At 39.8% G+C, this 20,224-nt stretch overlaps 1 protein-coding gene across 1 annotated transcript; it reads right to left on the bottom strand.

Annotated features, from left to right (window-relative positions):
- Positions 1–281: 281 nt before the first annotated feature.
- On the bottom strand, positions 282–17,647 carry ano11 (anoctamin 11). Its single transcript, XM_039604106.1, has 23 exons — positions 17,411–17,647; positions 16,833–16,959; positions 16,560–16,753; positions 16,340–16,447; positions 15,895–16,031; positions 15,765–15,822; positions 15,570–15,680; positions 15,324–15,489; positions 14,406–14,496; positions 12,331–12,427; positions 12,104–12,247; positions 11,653–11,790; positions 10,438–10,536; positions 9,169–9,271; positions 7,528–7,639; positions 7,370–7,424; positions 7,184–7,281; positions 5,334–5,470; positions 4,975–5,180; positions 4,753–4,889; positions 4,390–4,480; positions 3,777–3,960; positions 282–2,130 (listed from the first exon to the last, which is right to left on the bottom strand). The coding sequence occupies exons 1-23, from the start codon at positions 17,540–17,542 to the stop codon at positions 2,099–2,101; spliced, it is 2,757 nt and encodes a 918-aa protein (XP_039460040.1). The 5' UTR covers positions 17,543–17,647; the 3' UTR covers positions 282–2,098.
- Positions 17,648–20,224: the final 2,577 nt, after the last annotated feature.

The raw sequence follows: 20,224 nt of genomic DNA, 5'->3' as shown, positions 1-20,224 counted from the left end.
AAACATGAAGAACAGTTGTTGGGAGTTAGGTTAACTCGGGACATCGGTGTACTCACAGTGGGAGTACGAGTACGACTAATAGTGTATACATATATATATATGTATATATACATATATATATATATGTATATATACATATACATATATATATATATATATATATATATGTATACATATATATATATACATACATATATACATACATATATATATATATATACATATATATATATATATGTATATATATGTGTATATACACTGACTGAACCCTGAAATGCAGCTGTATTTCTCAGTATGTGCATTTGCAACTGAAATGCTAATGCGTTGACTATCAGGCAAGTTTAGAGGGCTTTTTTAAAAATTATTCAGCTGAGTCCTCATCATATGCCTCGTTGCCATGTCTTGCTCGCATGCAAGCATTCCCCCACTTCACTCCAGCAGCCGGTAAATGAGCCAGCCGGTGTCCGCAGCGCATACCTGTGCTCGCTGACATGTACTAACTCACTCTTCCTGCAGGCCATGGCAGAGGAACGCACAGCAATCACAACAATCTAAAGGATGAATGTGGCCAAGAGAGAGAAGAGGAGGAAGAAGAGAGTATGCATTACAAAAAAAGTGACTTCAGGAATGAAATAACGTGGAAAAAAAAGACTGAGGTGGAAGAGGAGATGAGATGAAGTAAAAGTCAGGAGTTGCCCAAGGCCACTGCCATTGGTGGAGTTCTTGTGAGGGGAGGAGGGAGAGGAAGAGGGAAATCATTAACGAAACACCTGTCTGTTTCTGACTCCCAATAAATCAGAGACTTTTTTAATCTGCTGCTGCTTTTTGGGAGGAAGGTGATGTTTTTAGAAGGAGGGCGAAATGAAGAGAAGAAGAAAGTGTAGAAGGTAGATAGTGTGGAAAGATTAATGTTAAGTTCCAGCAAGTACAGCATCTCTGAGGCTCTGAATCCCACGTCGAGGAGGCGTTTACGTTCGCCAAACTAGATTTATTTGATCTAAAATGACAAAACAGCTCATACATAAAATATGGCCTCTGCTCAGGTGCTGTTTCACTCCTGTTTACAGTACTGTACAGTCATACTGTGCAGGACATTCACGTAGAAAAAACTGTCATGCTTAGTGCTGAGTGAAAACGCAGCACAAACTATGTGATGATAATACAGTCGGTGAACAATGCCAGCTTTGTGAAAATGAGGGGCAAAAAAAACCCAAAGCACTGTTGACTCTGTTGCTCTTGTTGTAGCAGTTTGTCCAAGAAAGGTGAACTTTGACCTCAAGTCAGCATTCGTCATACAGATAATAACCATACACATTAAAGAGGCAGTCTGCTGAGCGCACACATAAAAGTCTGCTTTCTTTCCATGAGCGGCACTACTGATCCTGTGCACTCCTTTGTTTGAAGCCTTCTGTCCCATTAGAGGAGTTTTATAAAGCCCCCAAAAATATTCAGGATGAGCTTTTGCAGAGTCAAGGTGTAATCCGACTTCATTACATTTCAGGTCCTCTGGGTATCCCAACAATAACTCCAAGAAAAACACTGCAAATCGGAATTTATGTAATTTCAAACTATGCGCTGTCAATACAACATTTGGCATCATTTAAATAGTTCATGTTGTCAGACTTTGAAGTCAATCTGAGGCTGCATGGGACACACACACACTACTGCAAGTAAGTCCCACACCTGCATGGCATCAGGTAGCATTAACATTGCATGCTGCAGCTAGTGGAAGCCAATCAAAATACTAATTTTCCCCACATAAGTTGCTTAATTATTTATCAATACATAGATTTATGCTTTATAAATTCATGCCCTTTGCTCCAGTAAAGAAACATCAGACTCTGATAGTGTTGCAATAACCATGAGATTGAAAAAAATCCCAAATATGTTGGAGAAATGTCCATATGAAGAAGGTGGGCAGGCTGAAGTACACCTGCTTATCACGTATCTGTGCAGATGAATATGTATTAGTGATATGAAAACCAATCCCAAGACAGTATTCCACTTTCTTGGGAAAATTTCACTTATCCGAGATACAAAGGAAAGTCTCATATTCCACCAGCGTTCAGTCCCACTGCTTCTTTTCCACAGAGGAATCCTAACTCATGTTTCCAAGGGACGTGTCACTTCCTTCAGAGGAGGCAATGGCAGAAGTAACGGGAAAGAAGCAGAAAGACAAGAAAAAGAGTTAGTTGTGTTAGACTGACTACAATAAGAGGTACTGAGGAGGAAAAAGCTGACACAGATACCTTTGCTGCAGCAATCACATCAGGCAAATACAACACTAAATAAACTGGTTACACAATGAAATGCAATAAATAATTTCAGATGCCAAAGTCCTTAGTCTGTATGTCCTGTAGGCCTCACATCTAATAAAATGGTTGCTTTTTATCTTCGAAGAGCAAATATGCACATTAAATTCACACAGTGTTGATCTAAGTTCTAAATTAAACTAAACAAAATGTGACTTTAGGGGATTTACAGGATATAAAAATCCCACCATGCCAGGGTTCTGCTGTAATCAAGTTTTCAAAGTCCAATCCAAAACCTGTGTATCCCAAATGCAATGAAACTGCAGGGAGTAGTAGTGTTAGTAATTAGTAGTAGTTAGTAACGTCGAGGGAAAAGCTGCTATTAACTTGGATGGTTTCATCAAAAATAATAAAATGATACTGATATAACTGATTGAAAGTCAGTCACTCAGCATCTACCATCATCAGCAAATAAAATAAGGAGCTTCAAAACAGAGACTCTGGGTAACTAATGTGATACGGAGATAAATAATCCCCATAACTGCGAGCAACTCCGGGCCCACTGACTTCTTACTGATGTTTTGCTGACATGTACTACATTATAACTTCATGTTTGATTAAACAAAAAAAACAAAATCAGACTTTAAATGATCACAGGATTGGCTTAAAAATATGAATTAATATCAATATTTCTGAACTTAAATCATGACATCCTTTTTAGGAATGCCATTCACTTACCTGTGCTGTACTCACCTGTCCTCATCCAGCAACATTCACTACATGAGACACATGACAACAGCGTGGGCCAGAACAAAGGGGACACACACACACATACAGGTGAGGATGAATATACACACTATGACAGTTTATACCCCACGATCATGGCTCGATCCCCGTGGGCAGAATATGAAATTTGACATGTGACGTGTTAAGCTACTTAGTTTGCTGAGCATAATGATTTTTCATTTTATTTAAAGTCGAACCTGAACAGAAGTGCTGACGGATGAAATAACCCGTGCCAACACACATCAGGTCACAAAGTCTGATGATGCAATCAAGCGACATATTTGGCACTGATCCCACATCATCATCCCACATATTAACTCTGATGATCATGCTGTACGCAGCGAGTTTATGACAGCCAGTATAGCCGCAGGTGCTATGCAGGCGGGTGGGTGGGTGAGCTCTTAAAAGCCTTTCAATTGTGGAATTTATTAGTGTGAATCAGCCGTGTCAGAGACAGTGACAGGTTTAACACGGCATGGATCACCTACGTGGAAACAAACTGCAGAGGATTTGTTTATCATGCAGCTGACAAGGAAGCACGGTAACATTTTATTAGAAACTTCTAATAGAAAAGACTTGTTTTTATTTGTTTTCTGCTCTCAGACGCACAAATTTGAAGATGATTTAAGTGAGTTTAATATGAACGTATTTACCTGATCATTACTAACTAGATTTACTTTATATGGAGAAGTGTGTGCTGCATGACCTTGTGTGTGTGCGTCCCATGTTCTTACTGACCTGGGCTGGAGGTGCCTGGAGTGGCAGCGGCGGCCGCTCGGGCTCGACTCACCAACAGGGCCTCCTGGTTTTCAGCCAGAGCTTGCTTAGCCAGGTAGCGCTCCCTCTTCATCTTCAGCTCCAGTGACTCGGGAACATCGGGTACAATCCAGTCAATGGCTCGCAGCACGAAGAACACCACGTGCTGGAGACAGTAAGAACAACAGTAAGAACAGTACGAACAATCTCCACATCAGAAATTGTCATTAATTTTAAGCAAACAGACAGCCGATCTTCAAGCATGAAAATGGAAAAAGAGAACAGTACTTGTAGTTTTATTTTCCACATAATTTGTACAACTGGTGAATTATTTCTTCTCTCTCAGGTGAGCATTAACAAATAACAGTGAGGAAAAGCAGAGAGGAGATAGATAGAGAAAGAAATAAAAAGTGATGCAGATGGAAGAAAACAAAGCTTAAACATTTCACAAAACAATAAAAGAGGACTAAATCATTAGAATCTGTCCAAACAAGCAGAACTGGCATAGAGGTGCTGATGAAAGGACAATACTAAACAAAGATAAAACCACTAAAACAGCCAAATAAACAGAGATGCTAGGAAGCTTCCTTCATACCTCAAATGCAATGATAAAGCCAAGTCTGACTGCAAGGAGCTCCCAGTAAAACAGTGTGTAGTTTCCATTGTTGTCTCTGAATGCTTTGTATCTGAAAAACCCCAACAAACATAATTACAACAAAGTTACAACAAGAAATATTTGTAATACTTGGTGTGTATAATATACAGCAGCAGCACATGAAAAGAACAGTCATAACATTTAGTAATATCACCCACTGTTGGCCAAGGCTATGACCTGAACACACTTAGAAACTTAAATGTTGCTTAGCAACCACAAAATAACCATATATGAGAAGTTGAATTTGACACGTAAGATGAAGGAATAAAAAGGATCATAAAAAGAAGGATCAAAGCAGCATACCTGCACATAGGATACTCTGTGTAGTTGAGGGGGGCGTAAGCCAGGGTGAAGTTGACGTATCCGTTGAGATCATTGTCAAATTTGTATTGATACAGCAGGCGAGGTAAAAAATCTGAAGTGAACGCTATTAGGAAAGCCTGAAAAAGAATAAATGATAATAAATGTTCTTTTTTTCTCATATTGCTATGCAGTCTGGCAATAATGTATTAGAGATGAACTCACATTGGCAATGACAGACAGGTGTGACAAAGCTTCCAGTATGTTAAACCACACTCCGATGTTTTGTGCGCGTTCAGCCACCGGCCGGCGGTACTCGCACACGAACTTGTGGGCATCCAGACGAATCTCCACCCAGTTGTTGAGGAGGGCGAAGAGCGGAGCAAGGGGGAACGCCGCCACAAAGATAGTAATGAACCCAAACTGGAGCACTGCAGCACATGAAATTAAAATTAGATAATTAATCTTTGCTTTTGTTCATCAAACTGGATATTATCTATGTGTGAATTTTTAGTTGGATTGAACTGGAGATCCGATTGAATGCAGTGATATTAAAGTCTGTAAATCCAGATATGGATACTCACCCATCTCCAGGTACTCTTCGAACAGGCCCTCACACTCAACCAGCTTGTAATCTTCTTCCCAGCGCCGAGGCTCATGGGATGCCTTGCCACCCAGCACTTTGGCCAGAGTTCTCTTTTGGCGCCAGGCCTTCACTTTACTGTTAGGGAAGAAAAAGACATTTTCAGTTTAATTCAGTTTTACTTATAAAGGCACACATTCGCCTCAAGGTGCTTTATACTCTAAGGTTAAAACCAAAAAACTATTTGAAAGAAACCCCAACAACAGACAACCCCTGTGAGCAAGCATTTGGCAACAGAGGGAAGGAAAAACTGCCTTTTAACAGGAAGACACTTCCAGCAGAACCAGCCTCAGGGAGGAGCAGCCATCTGCCGCAACCACTTGGGGGTGATGGCAGGGAGAAGATAGCAGAAACAGGAGAAAAGAAATAACTATGGGAGAAAGTGCCAGAGTTTAATAACGGCTAATGACTAAATAGACACGTGATGCAAAACCATGCAGAGAGTGAAAAGAAGTGAGTGAAGAGGGAACGCCCCAGCAGCCTGGACCTATTGCAGCATAACTCCAGGGTCACCTGATCATTTGATGGAATCAGGATAATAATAATAATACTACATTTTATTTTAAAGCGCCTTTCAAAACACTCAAGGTCACTGTACACAGTAGAATAAGGATTTATGTTAGTATGCATTGCAACATGCAATGGCAAAAATGACGGAAACAGCACATTTAGAGGATGTTCATTACATCACAGATATGACACAAGACTATTTTTTTGTAGCTGAACAGCAATCATTGTTCCCCAATAACCACCATAGAGTTTCAATTGGAATTAGTTAACCAAACCTATTTTCTATCACTGGAAGCATTTGTTGCTGATGTAATGACTGCAGTCCCCTCTCATCTTTTATAACACATGCCGCCCCACCACTGAGTGGGGAAATGCGCTTGTTTTCTTCATGCAGTCATCTTTATCTGTTTCACTGCAGCAGCACAAGACCAAATTTCCAGCATCATCCTCTTGGCCACTCCACATTTATGATTCATCACTAACATCAGTTTCATCCACAGTCCATGACTGCCCCTCATTGGCCCACTGTAAGCTGCTTCTCTTTTGTTTAGGTGTTAGCGCTGGCTTTTGTTTGGCTTCTCTGCGTGTAAATCCCATTTTATTCAGCCTGTTTCTGACAGTTCTGTAACAAATGTTGGCTCCTGTTTCTGCCCATTTATTTTTCATGTATAGCAATAATTTCTGTCATCATATCTTTGATTTGTTTATGTGCTACAAAGTAAAAGAGCTGAATCCTCAAGAGTGGTGATTACATAATTTGTTTTGCCAGAGGTTTCAAGCGTATTTACTGAACTGCTCCTCTGCTGCCCTTATTTTACACTTACTGTCTGCAGTAAGTCTTAAAACAGTCACACACAGCTGATGGTGCAGAGGCACATGGATGAGATTTACTGCACTAAACAGCTGGAACTGCAGAACAATATGACACAGCACAGCTACTTTTATGCATCTCCCACATCTGTACCACAGTTTTAGCTTTTATCCTAATTCTGCTTTATTCTTTTCAGTTGTATTTGACAGTCACCGTACTTATTGCTCATGCGTTTGAATCTAATTTGTTTAATTATTATTTTATTACAGGAAAAATGTACTCCTGTCTGTCTGAAAGAAATTTTTTCTCCAAATGAGTAAGATGCCCTGATAAACCACGAAAGCTTTTAAATAAAGGATATTTAAATGTGCCGGAGATTGACAACAGAACATTTTCTATAAAAACATAAATATCAGTTCTCAGTCTTTTAAAAACATGCTGGGATATGAGCTAAAAGTGTAGCAACGTACGGTAGGATGAACTCCTGAACGTTGTTGATGAGCTGTTTTCCCACCATTATGATGAAAAGTTGTTGAGCCAATTCAATGAGGCAACCCCCGGCACCACACTGTAACGCAAAGACACACAGACATGACGCTATGGGGGCATCATTTTCACATCATGCTGGTACGTTACAGGCTATCTAAATCACTCACGTCTTCATTTCTCATCCCGAACAAGGTCCCATAGTTGGTAGGGTAACCCACAAACCTAATCACAGAGAGATCAGTGGCACCTTAAATACTTTCTTTGTCTCAGTGTCTTCATCTTTTCATGATTATCCTGTGTGTTTGTTGTGACTCGTGTGTCTCACCTTCCTTTAAAGAAAGCCACATAAAAGGGAGACGAGTAGAAGTTGACAAACTGGAAGATGAAGACCTTGAAGATGAAAGCGTTGTCATACTGGGTTTGTGTTCTGTGCATCTCTGCAACACAAAGCACAAAACAGTGTTAAAGACACCGAGACAATGTTGCCTTTGTTTTTACTTGGTTTAAATCACTTCAAAGTGATTTTTATATAGATAACAAAATATTATGATAACTGGTTTAAGAGTAGTCAAAACTAAGAAAAAAGGGAAACCACAGTGTAAACTATTTTATTTAGATTAATTTTGGGTGGGGTTTTTTTTTGTGTGTGTGTGTGTGTGTGTGTGTGTGTGTGTGTGTGTGTGTGTGTGTGTGCTTTTACAACAATCAAGAATCAGCAGCAAATATGATTGTCTATCATACTTTCCTGACTGAAATGAGATGGATACATCAACAAGAATCCTACAGATATCCATTTTAAACAGTGGCTGAATTATTTAAACATCAAGATTAACAGTTACAATTTTTGGGGGAGGGGTTAAACATGTACACTAAAATTTTTGCTACAATCTGGTTGCAAAAATATATGCATCCTTAGCAATTTAAAGCCTGACCCATGAAATAATTGTCAGAAAATTATTATTTATTGATTTGGATATATGCAGCTGGTTGCTGCTGTTGTGCTGCCAGGTCCAATTCCTCTTGATCTTCAGTTTTCTAGCAGATGCCTGAAGGTTTTTTTTGTGAAAAATGATTGCTATTTTAGAACTGTTCATAAATCCTCCCAGCTTGACTAAAGCCCTACTGCAGTTCCAGATGAAGAAAAACAGCCCCAAAGCACGATGTTATCACTACCATGCTTCATTGCAGGTACAGTTTTTCTCTGGTGATGTGAAGTTCTGTTTTTGTGTCAAACACGTCTCAAGGAATCACTGCTAAAACCTTCAACTTTGGCCTCATCAGATCATGACACACATCCTACATGCTTTTGGACGCTCTGATGTATGTATATAATGTGTATGTTTAACTTAAGATTGTTGTCACATGTAGTACACAACCAGCTCTTGCCAGAGATTCATGCAGCTCATTTAATGTCGCTGTAACCCTCCCTGGCCAGTTATCTTCTCATCTTTCCCTCAGTTCTGGCAGTAATGGTATTTTTTTTCCATCTATTATCAACAGTGAGATCTGTTTGATGCGTTTGTAAGTTATTTGCAGATCACAAATTTTGTTGTAAGATGCCACAAGGTACACATCAGGAAAATCCTACAAAAACAGCTGAACTTCATTTGATTTTAATGAGTCACTTTAACTGAAGACTAATGTTTAATATGAATTTGCATGTGATTAATCCCTAATTACAAGAAGGCGTGCAGACGTATGCAACCACATTGTTTTAGGTTTTTTTAAATAGTTTTTTTGTGTGTAGACTTTTTATGCTCTCTCTATCTGTACTTTAGAAGAGTCCCATAATTCTGCCACATGATGCAGCCTACTTCGATAGAAACAATAACCATAAGGATCCAACTGAAGAGCTTCACCTGCTCTTGAGAAGTCTGAGCTTTTAGTTAGTGGCAATCAAGTGAAAAGCTGATAACAATAAACACCCATGAGGTTTGAGGTGTGTGAGAGTAGCATTGATTCTTACCCCATTTAGTGAGCTGCTCAGCTAATGCAGTGTAGACCTGGCCCATCAGCAGTATGAGCCCCAGATTTACAATACTGCTGGAGATGTTGGCTATGGTCCCTGCCTGTGTGAGGAAATTAAATGCATGGATGCTTGTATGATAAATAAAATGCAGTGATTTGTAAAATAATTTAAACATGTACAAATATATTGAATTAAAAACAGTACAGACACAACTCAAATGTTGAAACAGAGAAATACTTTGATCTTATTTGACCATATGAACTTAATTTGATGGCAGTAAAAGTTGGGAGAGTGGCAGAAAAAAAAGTTGTGTAAAGCTACTGTCACACTAGAGAAAACAGTGCCTGGAGCCTGCTGTGCAACCAAAATCAATATGATTATGTTATAAGGGTGAACTGTTGTAAACTGCAGGGGCACCGTGTGTGTGTCTGTGTGTGTGTGTGTGTATTCCTGAGGACTGACACTCATGTGGAGTGCAAGATTTATCCAGAGAGTTGCTTTATTACAAACCAGAGGTGTTAAAAGTACAGAGATTCTCCATTTAAGTAGAAGTATTGATACTAAGGTACTCATACTCATCGGTCCAGACAGTGAAAAACATTTAACACACTCACTCGAGTGTGGCTGCCATCCTATTTTAACTGTTGTGTGACTGAGGCCTATGCTGAAGACCTCGAAAACAAACTAGGGTTGATTATCAACAAGCCAGTAACACTGAGCTGTTTCTTGGTATAATGCAAATATGAGAATTTGACTGCAGATCATATGTGTTACATAATATGATAAAAAAGTGTCAGGATAAATTTCTGTACCCAGTGGACAAAGAAGAAAACCAAGACTGAATGGTCATGATCATTGGGCCTTCAAGCAGCACTTTCAGTGATCACAGTTTGTTGGTGATTCCACAAATATAATTTATGACTGGAGTCTATCCCATCTGTCACAGAATTTTATATTCACCAGTTAACCTAACATGCATGTCTTTGGACTGTGGGATGAAGCCAGTGTACCCAGAGAGAACCCACACCAGTATGGGGATGTATGGGGTTGGGGCCTCCACACAGAAAGTCCCCAACTGGCCAGTGGATTCCACCACCACTGCACCACTGTGTTGCCCAAAAAACTAAAAATGTTATATTAAAATGTGATTGCGATAATTGTAAATAATTTAATAATTGCATTCTCTTCTTAGTAACAGTTTTGGAAAAAAGCTCCTATGTGTTTGTAGTATTTCTTTGTGCAAAGCACAAAACAGCTGTAACGTACCTCTGTCCGCAGCACAGGGCTCCCAGAATGAAATATCACCACACTGATGATACCACGGCACACGACCACCGTCACCAGGAAGATCATCACCACACACAGCTGAGAGAAGAGGGGAAAAGCACACCTTTATCTGCAACATAATATGCTCCACACAGCCAGAGGCACACGAAGGTCTGCTCTCATCATCGACACCACGCAGCAGAGTCTAAGATCAAGAAGTCAAGAGTCCAGCATTCTCATTGTCAGATGACATATTTTGGATGCGGCTCTCATGAGGCTCATCATAAAACTGATCCATGTCTGTTGCATCCTGACTGACATCTTTCAGAGCACAAACAAAGTTTTTAAAAGACGGCTTTAATCGAAAGTGCTAGATATGCATATGCTTTCCTAAGTCAGTAGCATTCAGTAGTAGGATTTTTCTAGAAACTGGCAAGCCAACAAGAGCTTCCAACAAGAGCTTGGATCAGGTATTATTCCCATAAAATTTAGTAACAGCTGAATCATTTTTTCCATGATCTTCATTTCTTTGCTTTGTCTGATAGTGAATTCTATTCCTTTCAGTTTCGGGAAATTAACTTGCAGACAAATTCATTCCTTATATCAAAATTCATAACTATCACAACATCAGTACGTTTCCAGCACTCCTTCCACTGAACAAGGAAGAGAATTAGAATTTTAAAAAATTTCCATCTCTAATACTATCATCAAAAGAAGGGTGTAGGAAAAATGATCCTCAGATCTGCATCTACAAAGAAGTGAATCTTGGACACAGCATAAAGTGCGTGGATGAGATGATGGGATCATATCTGGCCCTGTGGGCATGTGACCTGGATTCATTATTAAAAAAGGGTTCAGTTAACAATGCAGGATTTACTGGAATGGCACAAAGGTGTTAACCCCACCTCTATTTCTCAACACAATCACAAAAGCAAAAGCTCAAGAGAAACCGAGACTCCTTACTGAAACCACGTGTAATGAGATTAATGATGAGAAAAGAGAGTCTGTTGTTCGGGAGCGGATCTGGATCTGTTGTATTAGAAAGACATTTTACAGTGTGACAATAATAGTGGTAATTAAACCGTTTAAGAACCTGCATTGTGCCAAACTAAACATAATGCATAGTGTTAAAATGGACCTCGAGTATTTCTTTTACTGAAATACAAAAACAACAAAACAGCAGTACAGTATGTAAAATATTTTAAATAGCCTCACCATCATTATGATAACCATGGAGCCAGTGAACATGCGAGACAGCCTGGTTTTTTCAGGAAAGTATGGCTCTTTGACCCCAGTCACTGGATTTTGCTCCATAGTAGGGGCCATGGCTGCAAACTCCGGCCGGGGACGCTCCTTAAAGAAAACAGTGACGACACAGCGACCATCATCACTGGACACACTCTTCATCGGCTTTGTCCGGTTCACAGATTGGTCTGTAACTTTAGTCTTTGCTCTGTTGTTTACTTTGTTTACTCTGTACAAAACTGAAACTTCCTTGTGCAAAGGTTAAAATAAAATATTAAAAAAACAGAATCCCTGTGGCAAACAAGTGTAACCAGTCATGATGCCCATAATTGTATTACTGGATCTATAATCATGACAGACCTAAGAGCTCTAAACTGAATAAGACCAGTATGATCACACTCATACTGAAAGCAACCAATACCTCCTCTTCATGGAAGTCCATACAGTCCCAGTGATGTGCCAGAGTGGCCATTTTTCTCTTCCAGTACTCCAGAAAGGTTACAGCCCAGAATGACATGAACACACTGAAAAACACTGTACCTGGATGGTCAAATAAGTATCCCAGCTGCAACAGAGAAAGGTACAACCATTAGGTTCAAGTCTTTTTTTGCAGAGTCAGCGATTTGTTCACCACAAAAAGCTTGGTACCTTCGTCAAGGTGCAGATCTCAGACATGTTCCAGGCCTTACATGTTTTGCAGAGTGGACACATGGTATAGCTAGCTCCACTGTTACAGATTTCCTCCCTGTTGACAGACATACTGACACAGATTAGTTACACCTGAGATAACACAAATTACAGGTTTTAAAGCAACACGTATTTGGCCTCACAGATATGTGAGGCCAAATAATGATCAGTGTGGGAGCTAAAGGATTGGGAGAATTAACTCTAATGGATGTAAAGGCTGCACATATACCTATTACGTACTGCTTCCAGGGAACAGATAAGCGGTGTGGAAAGCATTCTCCTAACCTCCTGCCGGGAAACAAAGCTACTGCTCTTTCCTTTATTACAGTCATAGAATGAGTCACTGAAACCCTGACTACACATGGGATCTGCTACAAATAAAGTCTGGACTGACAGCGAGATCTATTTCCTCCTTTTTTTTTAAATAGGAGGATTATTCTGCACTAATTGTCCATTAGAGATGGCTGCTTTTTCTTGTTGCCACAGACTCTCTTTCCTAGGATATCGACTTGTCTCTAAGAAATGAAGCCAGAAAAAGATTGGTAAACAGTTACAGAGGCAATATTACTCTACACAATCTAGGCTACACTTACACTGAGAAGAAAAACCATAAAGGAGAGCCAACTCTTAATACATAATGTATGACAAACCGGGCGCAGACATCCCACATGTAGATTGTATAGTTATGAAGCGAGTCTTTATGCAGAGTACGCTGTGCTTTGAAATATTTGAATCTAAAGTTGTGCTTGTTTGAGAGAGTCTGTAGGTGGAGTTTAATTTCCGGGAAACTGTGGCAGCCCTTAAAACAAAAGTTATAACACATTTATTTGCCTTCTTTCTAAGAAGAAATCAATGCTAATCTCATATGTGCACATTAAGTACAGCGCTGAACTTTGGCTCTTATGTTGGACATCAGTAAGGTTTTTACTATGCGTTTCTGAACAGGCACAACGGCACCAATTCCAGCAGCTTCACTGAATCAATAAGACTCTAAGAAGCCACTGCAGGCAGCAGCTGACTGACAATGATTAGTCCCATTTATTTTTATTATTAGCTGTGTGGATGCGCATTAAATTCAGCTGAATCACTATCAATAGCGATACAATACCCAGCAGGTCAGTGCATAAGTATGTTTAATGTTTATTAAACATAATGTCTGGTTACCATCTGAAACTCCATTGAGGGATCTCACTATGGGAGATTGTTCATGGCTGAAGGCAGGTGGGGGGCTGGGTGATCAATAGTTGCCCGATGACTGCATTGGATTTTTTCACATTTGGCAACCGTTAGCAACTAGTTGCAACTAGTCCTTTTCAATCACAAGGCGATTGCACCTGGTGGGAGACAACTTGTCTCCAAACAATCGCGGTCTGATTCGGTCTGATCTGAGTCTCAGACAGACTGGCAAAGGTTTACAAATAAAGTTATAAATGCAGACAGATTGCCAACATGCTGCAATCAGTTTGAGTGAGCCTGCACTGATTAGCGCAACTCGACTGGGTTATATTCCTAAATAAAAGCGAGGTTGTTGAACGCCTATAATATTTTGCAGTGAAATCACCATCCTGCAACAACTATGTCACTATTTGCAGGGAAATTTCTAATTCAAATCTATAACAATCTGACTGGACTCACAGAGTGCATGTAACTGTCAACTTGACCTCATTCATTTGCAAACTCAAAGCAGACTGACTCCACCTTATTACTGACATTCTGACACATCAAAGCCGGTTTGAGGTTGGCATAACTTTGTATGAGGGTTTCCTGTTTGTTTGATTTTTATGTTATACATTATTAAAGACAAGATCCATGTTTTTGTGTCTATTAAAACGGTGGTTGCTTCACTTGTGTTTAAGCTGCCTGCTTAAACTGACCCCTGTGTGTAAAACTTTAACAACTATACCACAATACTTCATCTAAGTGAGTGCAGTCACACATGACTAGCTGTGTCGTTTCTGTAATGCAGCATTTCTTCATTTAAATTATTTTGTGTTACACAATTAAACACATGCTATGTATACATGATGCAAACTCACGCTGGTGTGTTGGTACCCATGGACATCACTCCAGACACAAAGACCAGAGTCCCGACCACTGCTGCCGGCAGCAGCCAGGCTGTGTAGAAACCTGCAGAGACAAAAAGCTCCATTAGACTGCAGCTCTCAGCTGATGCAAGACTGATGTTCAGTTTCAGCTGCAGTGATGACTTTCATCCTGACAATGATGGTTTCAAGCTCAGGTATAGCCTCTTTGCATATGCTACACCCTCCTCTTAACAGAGATTCATAAAAGAATTTCACTGCTAAAAAATAGTTTCCACTTGTCTCTTTTTGTGAAAAAAGAAAGAAAGAAAAAAGTAATAGATGCAACTCACTGTGGAGTCAATGCCAGGAGGCTGTAGCTTAGATTGCTGTTTTATACAGTATGTTATTTATGTGAGCACTCTGCCTATTGTCCTGTATTAGTTTTGATCCATTTCTAATCATGTTAAATGACTCTGGCGTGTAATACAGACTCCAAGTATTTCTCATTTATTAAAATGAACAGCAGGTTTTTTTTCTAAATAGTGAAAGCTTTGGCCCCCATCAGACTCAAATCAAATCACCAGAATTGTAATAAAATTATAGTTAGCTACTAAAATTGATTTCAACCAAATAATCTGCAAAAACTGCTTTAGTTTGTGCTTCATGGTAATAAAATTACTGGGAAATCAATCGAAAGCTTACGTTGACCAGTTAATTAAACTCAAATTACCTGTCGACAGGGAGAAAACCTGAACAGTTGCACAGATATTTACAATGTTTTCATTTGAGCATTATTGACAAAATCTAAATATTTAATTAATATTATCAGTTATTGTGATACCATCTGGTCTGGATTCAGTAATAGAGGAAGGAGTGGGCTTTTTATCTGAGCCAATTTTTTGAACAACAGAAATAAGAATATAAATTTACCCAGCCAGGCAAAGTAGAGTGCAATCTTCTCTCCAAAGTACTCCCTGATATGGTCCAGTGGTTGATACTTGTACCATTTGCACCAGCGGGCCCAGTAGTAGTAGAGAACCTGCCTCTGGTTCAGCTCGTCAGGTTTGACCTCGTGCTTTGGAAGCTGAAAGGGACCCTAAAGAGAAACAAACATGCTGCTAATGAGAAAGAGAAAATGACACAGTTCAGTGTACAGAACAGATAAAAATAACTCACCTCATGCAGCGGGAAAGCTGCTGTGTACGCCCCTTCATTTAACAGTCTGTCCACTCCGACTTCAGCCTTCTTCCTTTTGCCATATGCTGTCCTGGCAAGAATCTCATAGACCTGAAATAAAACTCTTAGTCTGTTAGTTCAAATATACATCCGATACATTCAGTATACTGCTATTGTCCCATTTGTGTTACTTACAACACGGTGCCTCTGCGTGTTTGTGAAATATGTATCCTGATCTTCCCAGCCAAGGAATCTGAAGAAAGGCGTACATTCAGCAAAACACGCAGCAGTGATCTGATCCAACTGTTTGCAGAAGTTAACTCACCTGCTCATCTTTGACTTGCGAAAGGCACATGTGTAATAGTCCAGAGGCCTGTTTGGCACTGACTCCGTCATTACATTAGGTATGCATAGTTTACTCAGTACCCGAGCAGATGTGTTGAGGTCTAGATGCTGCTGTGCCTGGGACACAAACACAGACACAGGTGACCTCCTTCTATCACTGTAGAACAGCATAAGATGCACATTTTTGGTTCTGAGTGAAAAGTTACGACAGGTTTTCATTGTATTAAGAGATCATCAGAAAATGTTTGCATTATTAAACAGAAAAGTGAGATAGTAAAGACTTTACCTGGTAAACATCAGTGTGTTTTGTCATATTAAGCTGTCCTTGTTTATTCCCAAAATTAGTATTATTATCAACTGGGTTTAACATAATGTAACATATAACTTTAAATTAAACCTATCTAGCCATAAATAGCTGTACTTACTTGCAGTGGAGCTCTAAGGCAAAGCTCCTCAGCATAACACACTAACACATCCCAGGGGGCGCTAATTTTGAGAAAGTGTATGGTCTTCTTTTCATTTGCAGTTTCCTCCTACAAGTAAAGAGAGGCGGCAAAGAAGATGTTTAATCAACAAGTCAGGAAAAGAATTAATAATTTATAATTTAATAATAAGATAAATAATCTTTAATCTTGTCCCCATCACCTTTTCCATGACCAAGCCAACACTCTCCAGGTTCTGAACAAACTTCTCTCTCCACTGAGCCAGTTGTGCTTTCCTTCGTTCAGACCTGCTGCTCTCTTCAGTGGGAACGGCTTCCCCCTCCTCACTGGTAGCCATATTTGTCCCTTTCTCTCGCCGCTTCCTCCGCGAACGAATCTCCCACACCAGCACGAAGTCTGCACCCCAGACCAGAGGAGTGAAAGGTTAAATGAACGAATGACTTTGTCTACCTACCGCTGAGCTGATGAAACCTACCAATCTTAGTTCTCCCGTCTCTGAAGTAATTCCCCAACTGTGGCACTGGTTGCTTACTTCTTGTAGTAGACTGCATATAAATGGGATCATCGCCATCCATATCTCCATCAGCAGCTGCAGCTGAAAACTGACAGTGGAGCCACCATTAATATATCATGAAACTCTGTAAAGCACATGACGAAAACTCTGCTCACTTTTCTGCATTTGAACCTTTTCGCTCGGTGTATGAATGTTTAATTGGCTTTGAGGAGAGGTTTAATTCTTGTGCTAGTACATGTTTCCACTTTGCAGTAATGACACCAGAAAGATGAGCGGAAAACAATCTTTCAGTGCAGTAAAGTCAGGCCTCACCACAAGCCATTATCAGTGTCCTTACAGTACCTTGTGTTCATGTTTATATTACATGAAGGGTAAAACCCCTCAAGACTCACTGCCACATCTCTGAGAAATCAGTGAGGCTAAAAGGGAACAGAATAATGAATACCTGCTGTGTGACAGTGATGCTATTTTATAGATTTATGCGAGCTGAAGAGATATCACACTGCAGTATTGTAGGAAATAAGTAAAGCAGAGCTTACATATCGTGGAGGGATAAAGCTCCCATTCTGCAGACTCCCATAGCTCTCTGTGCTTTGTGCTTCAGCCCTAGTATCCAGATCCAGGAGGACCTCTCTGTCTCCCTTCAGCCGCTCTGAGCTCTTCCTCAACATGATGAAAAAAGCTCCTGTGACTTGAAACAAACACTATGCCTGCACATGAAATCTGTACTGAAGGAATTCAAAGATAACTTCAGCCAGGCTGAAGGTAAGAGATACAAAAAAAAGAATAAGACTTAAAAAAAAAAATCTGGATACTGCTCTTTGCTATAGTGAAAAAGAAGCTGCTGCTGTAGTCTGCATTTGTAGCAATCTGCGCTTCCCTTGTCCTCGTTCTGCTTTTTATCTCTGCATCCATCAGGCTCCTCTGCTCCACTGCAAGAGCCGTGAATACCGTAATGGATCTAGCACGCAGGCAACACCGCGCACAGTGCTGTGCTGCATCTCAGCAAGGAAATGTACATCGCACATTTTCACCTCATAAATAATGTAACAGTTAGTGAGTGGCAGTCCAAGCTCTTATGTGCTATAATAATATAATTATGTGGACATAACGCACTGTGAGAGGATTCTTCTCTTTGAAGTTAATGGGTATTCCTTCATCCACGCAAGCTGTTTCATATACTTCACTGAACTGGTTTGAAATTCTGCAGATAATTAACATAAATTACAGGAGGATGTAGCAAAGCACCACCCTCACGTGATCTGCTCAAAGTGCAGAACAAATTGTGCGCACTTAAAAATGCTGTTGGCTTATACGCAGAGTCCAGAAACTCCACATGTATCAGGAGTATTTGTGCTAAAAGTGATGTTTCTGTGTAGGTTTGTTATGTGTAATAACTTTGCCTATAATGGTAAAAATACTGTAGTCAACAGGATGAATGAAGAGGTTATATATAAAATGAAGAAACAGTACCTACATTACGATCAAACCAGTCCTTTTTGCACACTTAATTTATCTTATAGAACTGTGTTGTTAGAGTTGTTAAAAATAAGTAAATTAATTAATTAATTATTATCAATGAGACTTTTTAGCTGGATAAATAAAGGATATATAAAACTAAGTCACTTTTTGGCACACCACCTCCAGCAGCCTTCCTGCTTTTCATGCTGTTTGCAGTGCTGCAGTCAGAGCAGAGTCGAACTTGTGAGACATGTATGAACGAATAACACAACACATACAGTAACCAGAGTCGTGCTGTCAAAGGGAAACTCTATTTTAAAAACAACGATGACATCACAAGTATCTTTGAGTGGATTTTAATGCAATGCTGGAGCCAACACTGGCGGGTACAGAGTTTGAAAGATGCTTTAGAGCAGATGTGTCGAACTCCAGGCCTCGGAGGCCGGTGTCCTGCAGGTTTTAGATCTCACCCTGGGTTAACACACCTGAATCAAATGATTAGTTCATTACCAGGCCTCTGGAGAACTTCAAGACATGTTGAGGAGGTCATTTAGCCATTTAAATCAGCTGTGTTGGATCAAGCACACATCTAAAACCTGCAGGACGCCGGCCCTCGAGGCCTGGAGTTCGACACCCCTGCTTTAGAGCTTCACCTTAGCTATCCACAACAAACCCGAATTATCTGGATTCTGCTGACTTGATTTAAGCCTTTAAAAGTTTATGACTCCTCACACATTAGTTCATGTTTATTTATGTCATAGTATTTACTGGATGTTATCAGTATAACTTACACTCGTATGGTCTTTTTTTCCTATTTAAGATAACTTTGTGATTATTTAAAGTAACTCTTGCAAATGAGCTGTGGAAAGTTCCAATACTGAACCTTTTTTGCATGTCGTCATCTCCAGCAAATGATGATCGAGCTTTGTGAAAACAACACTATTTATCCAAAGCCAGATTTCAGTCTGCTTTAGGGCACAGCACATAATCTTCATTTTCATATTAAACTTTTTCCTGTGAATTTCCCTACAGGACAAAAGCCTTGATGTTTTACCCAACATCCATCCAACATCTCTATGTTTGTTTAATTTCCTCTTTTTCTTGCCTTAAACCATCACAGCCTCCTTTTCTATCAGTGATGCTGTTTTGTAAAGGTTTACTTTTGGTTTCAAGTCTTTCAGTCTTCTAACCCTATTTATGATTTTGCTCCAGCTGTGCTGTCGTCTTCCTCAGCCTCCAAATTTTGCTTCCTTCCTTTCTTAAGATCTTGAAATTCTCTATCACACATTTTTGTTGCACTCTTTGAATACACAGAACAGAAACACTTTCGTTTAATGCTCTTTGACCTGAAACTGCGTTACTACAAAGAGTTCACAGCTTTTTGTTTTCATGGTAACCTCACAAGCACACTATTACTGTGCTACTAAATAATAAAGATACCTCTGAACAAGACCAGTGGTAACCGTTGCCCTAGCAACTATAAAATTACTATCAGCAATAAAGGAAGTTGTTAACATGTACTCTGGATTGTATCTGATACCATCTTGAACGTCTTCCTTTCACTACAAACTGAGTCAGCTGATACCAAACATCCTTTAAGTCACACTTTTATCGACACCTTGAGCATTTGCAAGGTGCTCCAAACTTAAAAGCTAGGTTGTTATTCTCAGAGTACACAGCTCAAGAGCCATACTTACTCCGCCAAAAGTAAATGACTTGGATTCACATAAAAGCACTTTGGGTGTTTCAGTCACAAGTTACTCACTACCTGTAACATACACGCCATATAACAGCCGTCCCTATACACTTTGGTTTACATCAGGCTTGGATGCAAACTGTTTCTATGACCTCTGCAGGTGTGTCAGCGAAATTACAACAATGACACAAAAACA

The sequence above is a fragment of the Oreochromis aureus genome, linkage group 20, assembly GCF_013358895.1.
Source record: "Oreochromis aureus strain Israel breed Guangdong linkage group 20, ZZ_aureus, whole genome shotgun sequence".
Taxonomy (NCBI): Eukaryota; Metazoa; Chordata; class Actinopteri; order Cichliformes; family Cichlidae; genus Oreochromis; species Oreochromis aureus.
Note: the sequence above shows the minus strand (reverse complement) of the source record. Positions and strands in the feature narration are given on the sequence as shown.

Bases quoted from the DNA above. Each gene is read 5' to 3' on its own strand.
- ano11 (XM_039604106.1), bottom strand. From the start codon at position 17,542: ATGTTGAGGAAGAGCTCAGAGCGGCTGAAGGGAGACAGAGAGGTCCTC. The intron at 15,681-15,764 runs GTAAGTAACACA...GTTTTATTTCAG, and splicing joins ACACGCAGAGGCACCGTGTT to GTCTATGAGATTCTTGCCAG. The intron at 4,890-4,974 runs GTGAGTTCATCT...ATTCTTTTTCAG, and splicing joins ACCTGTCTGTCATTGCCAAT to GCTTTCCTAATAGCGTTCAC.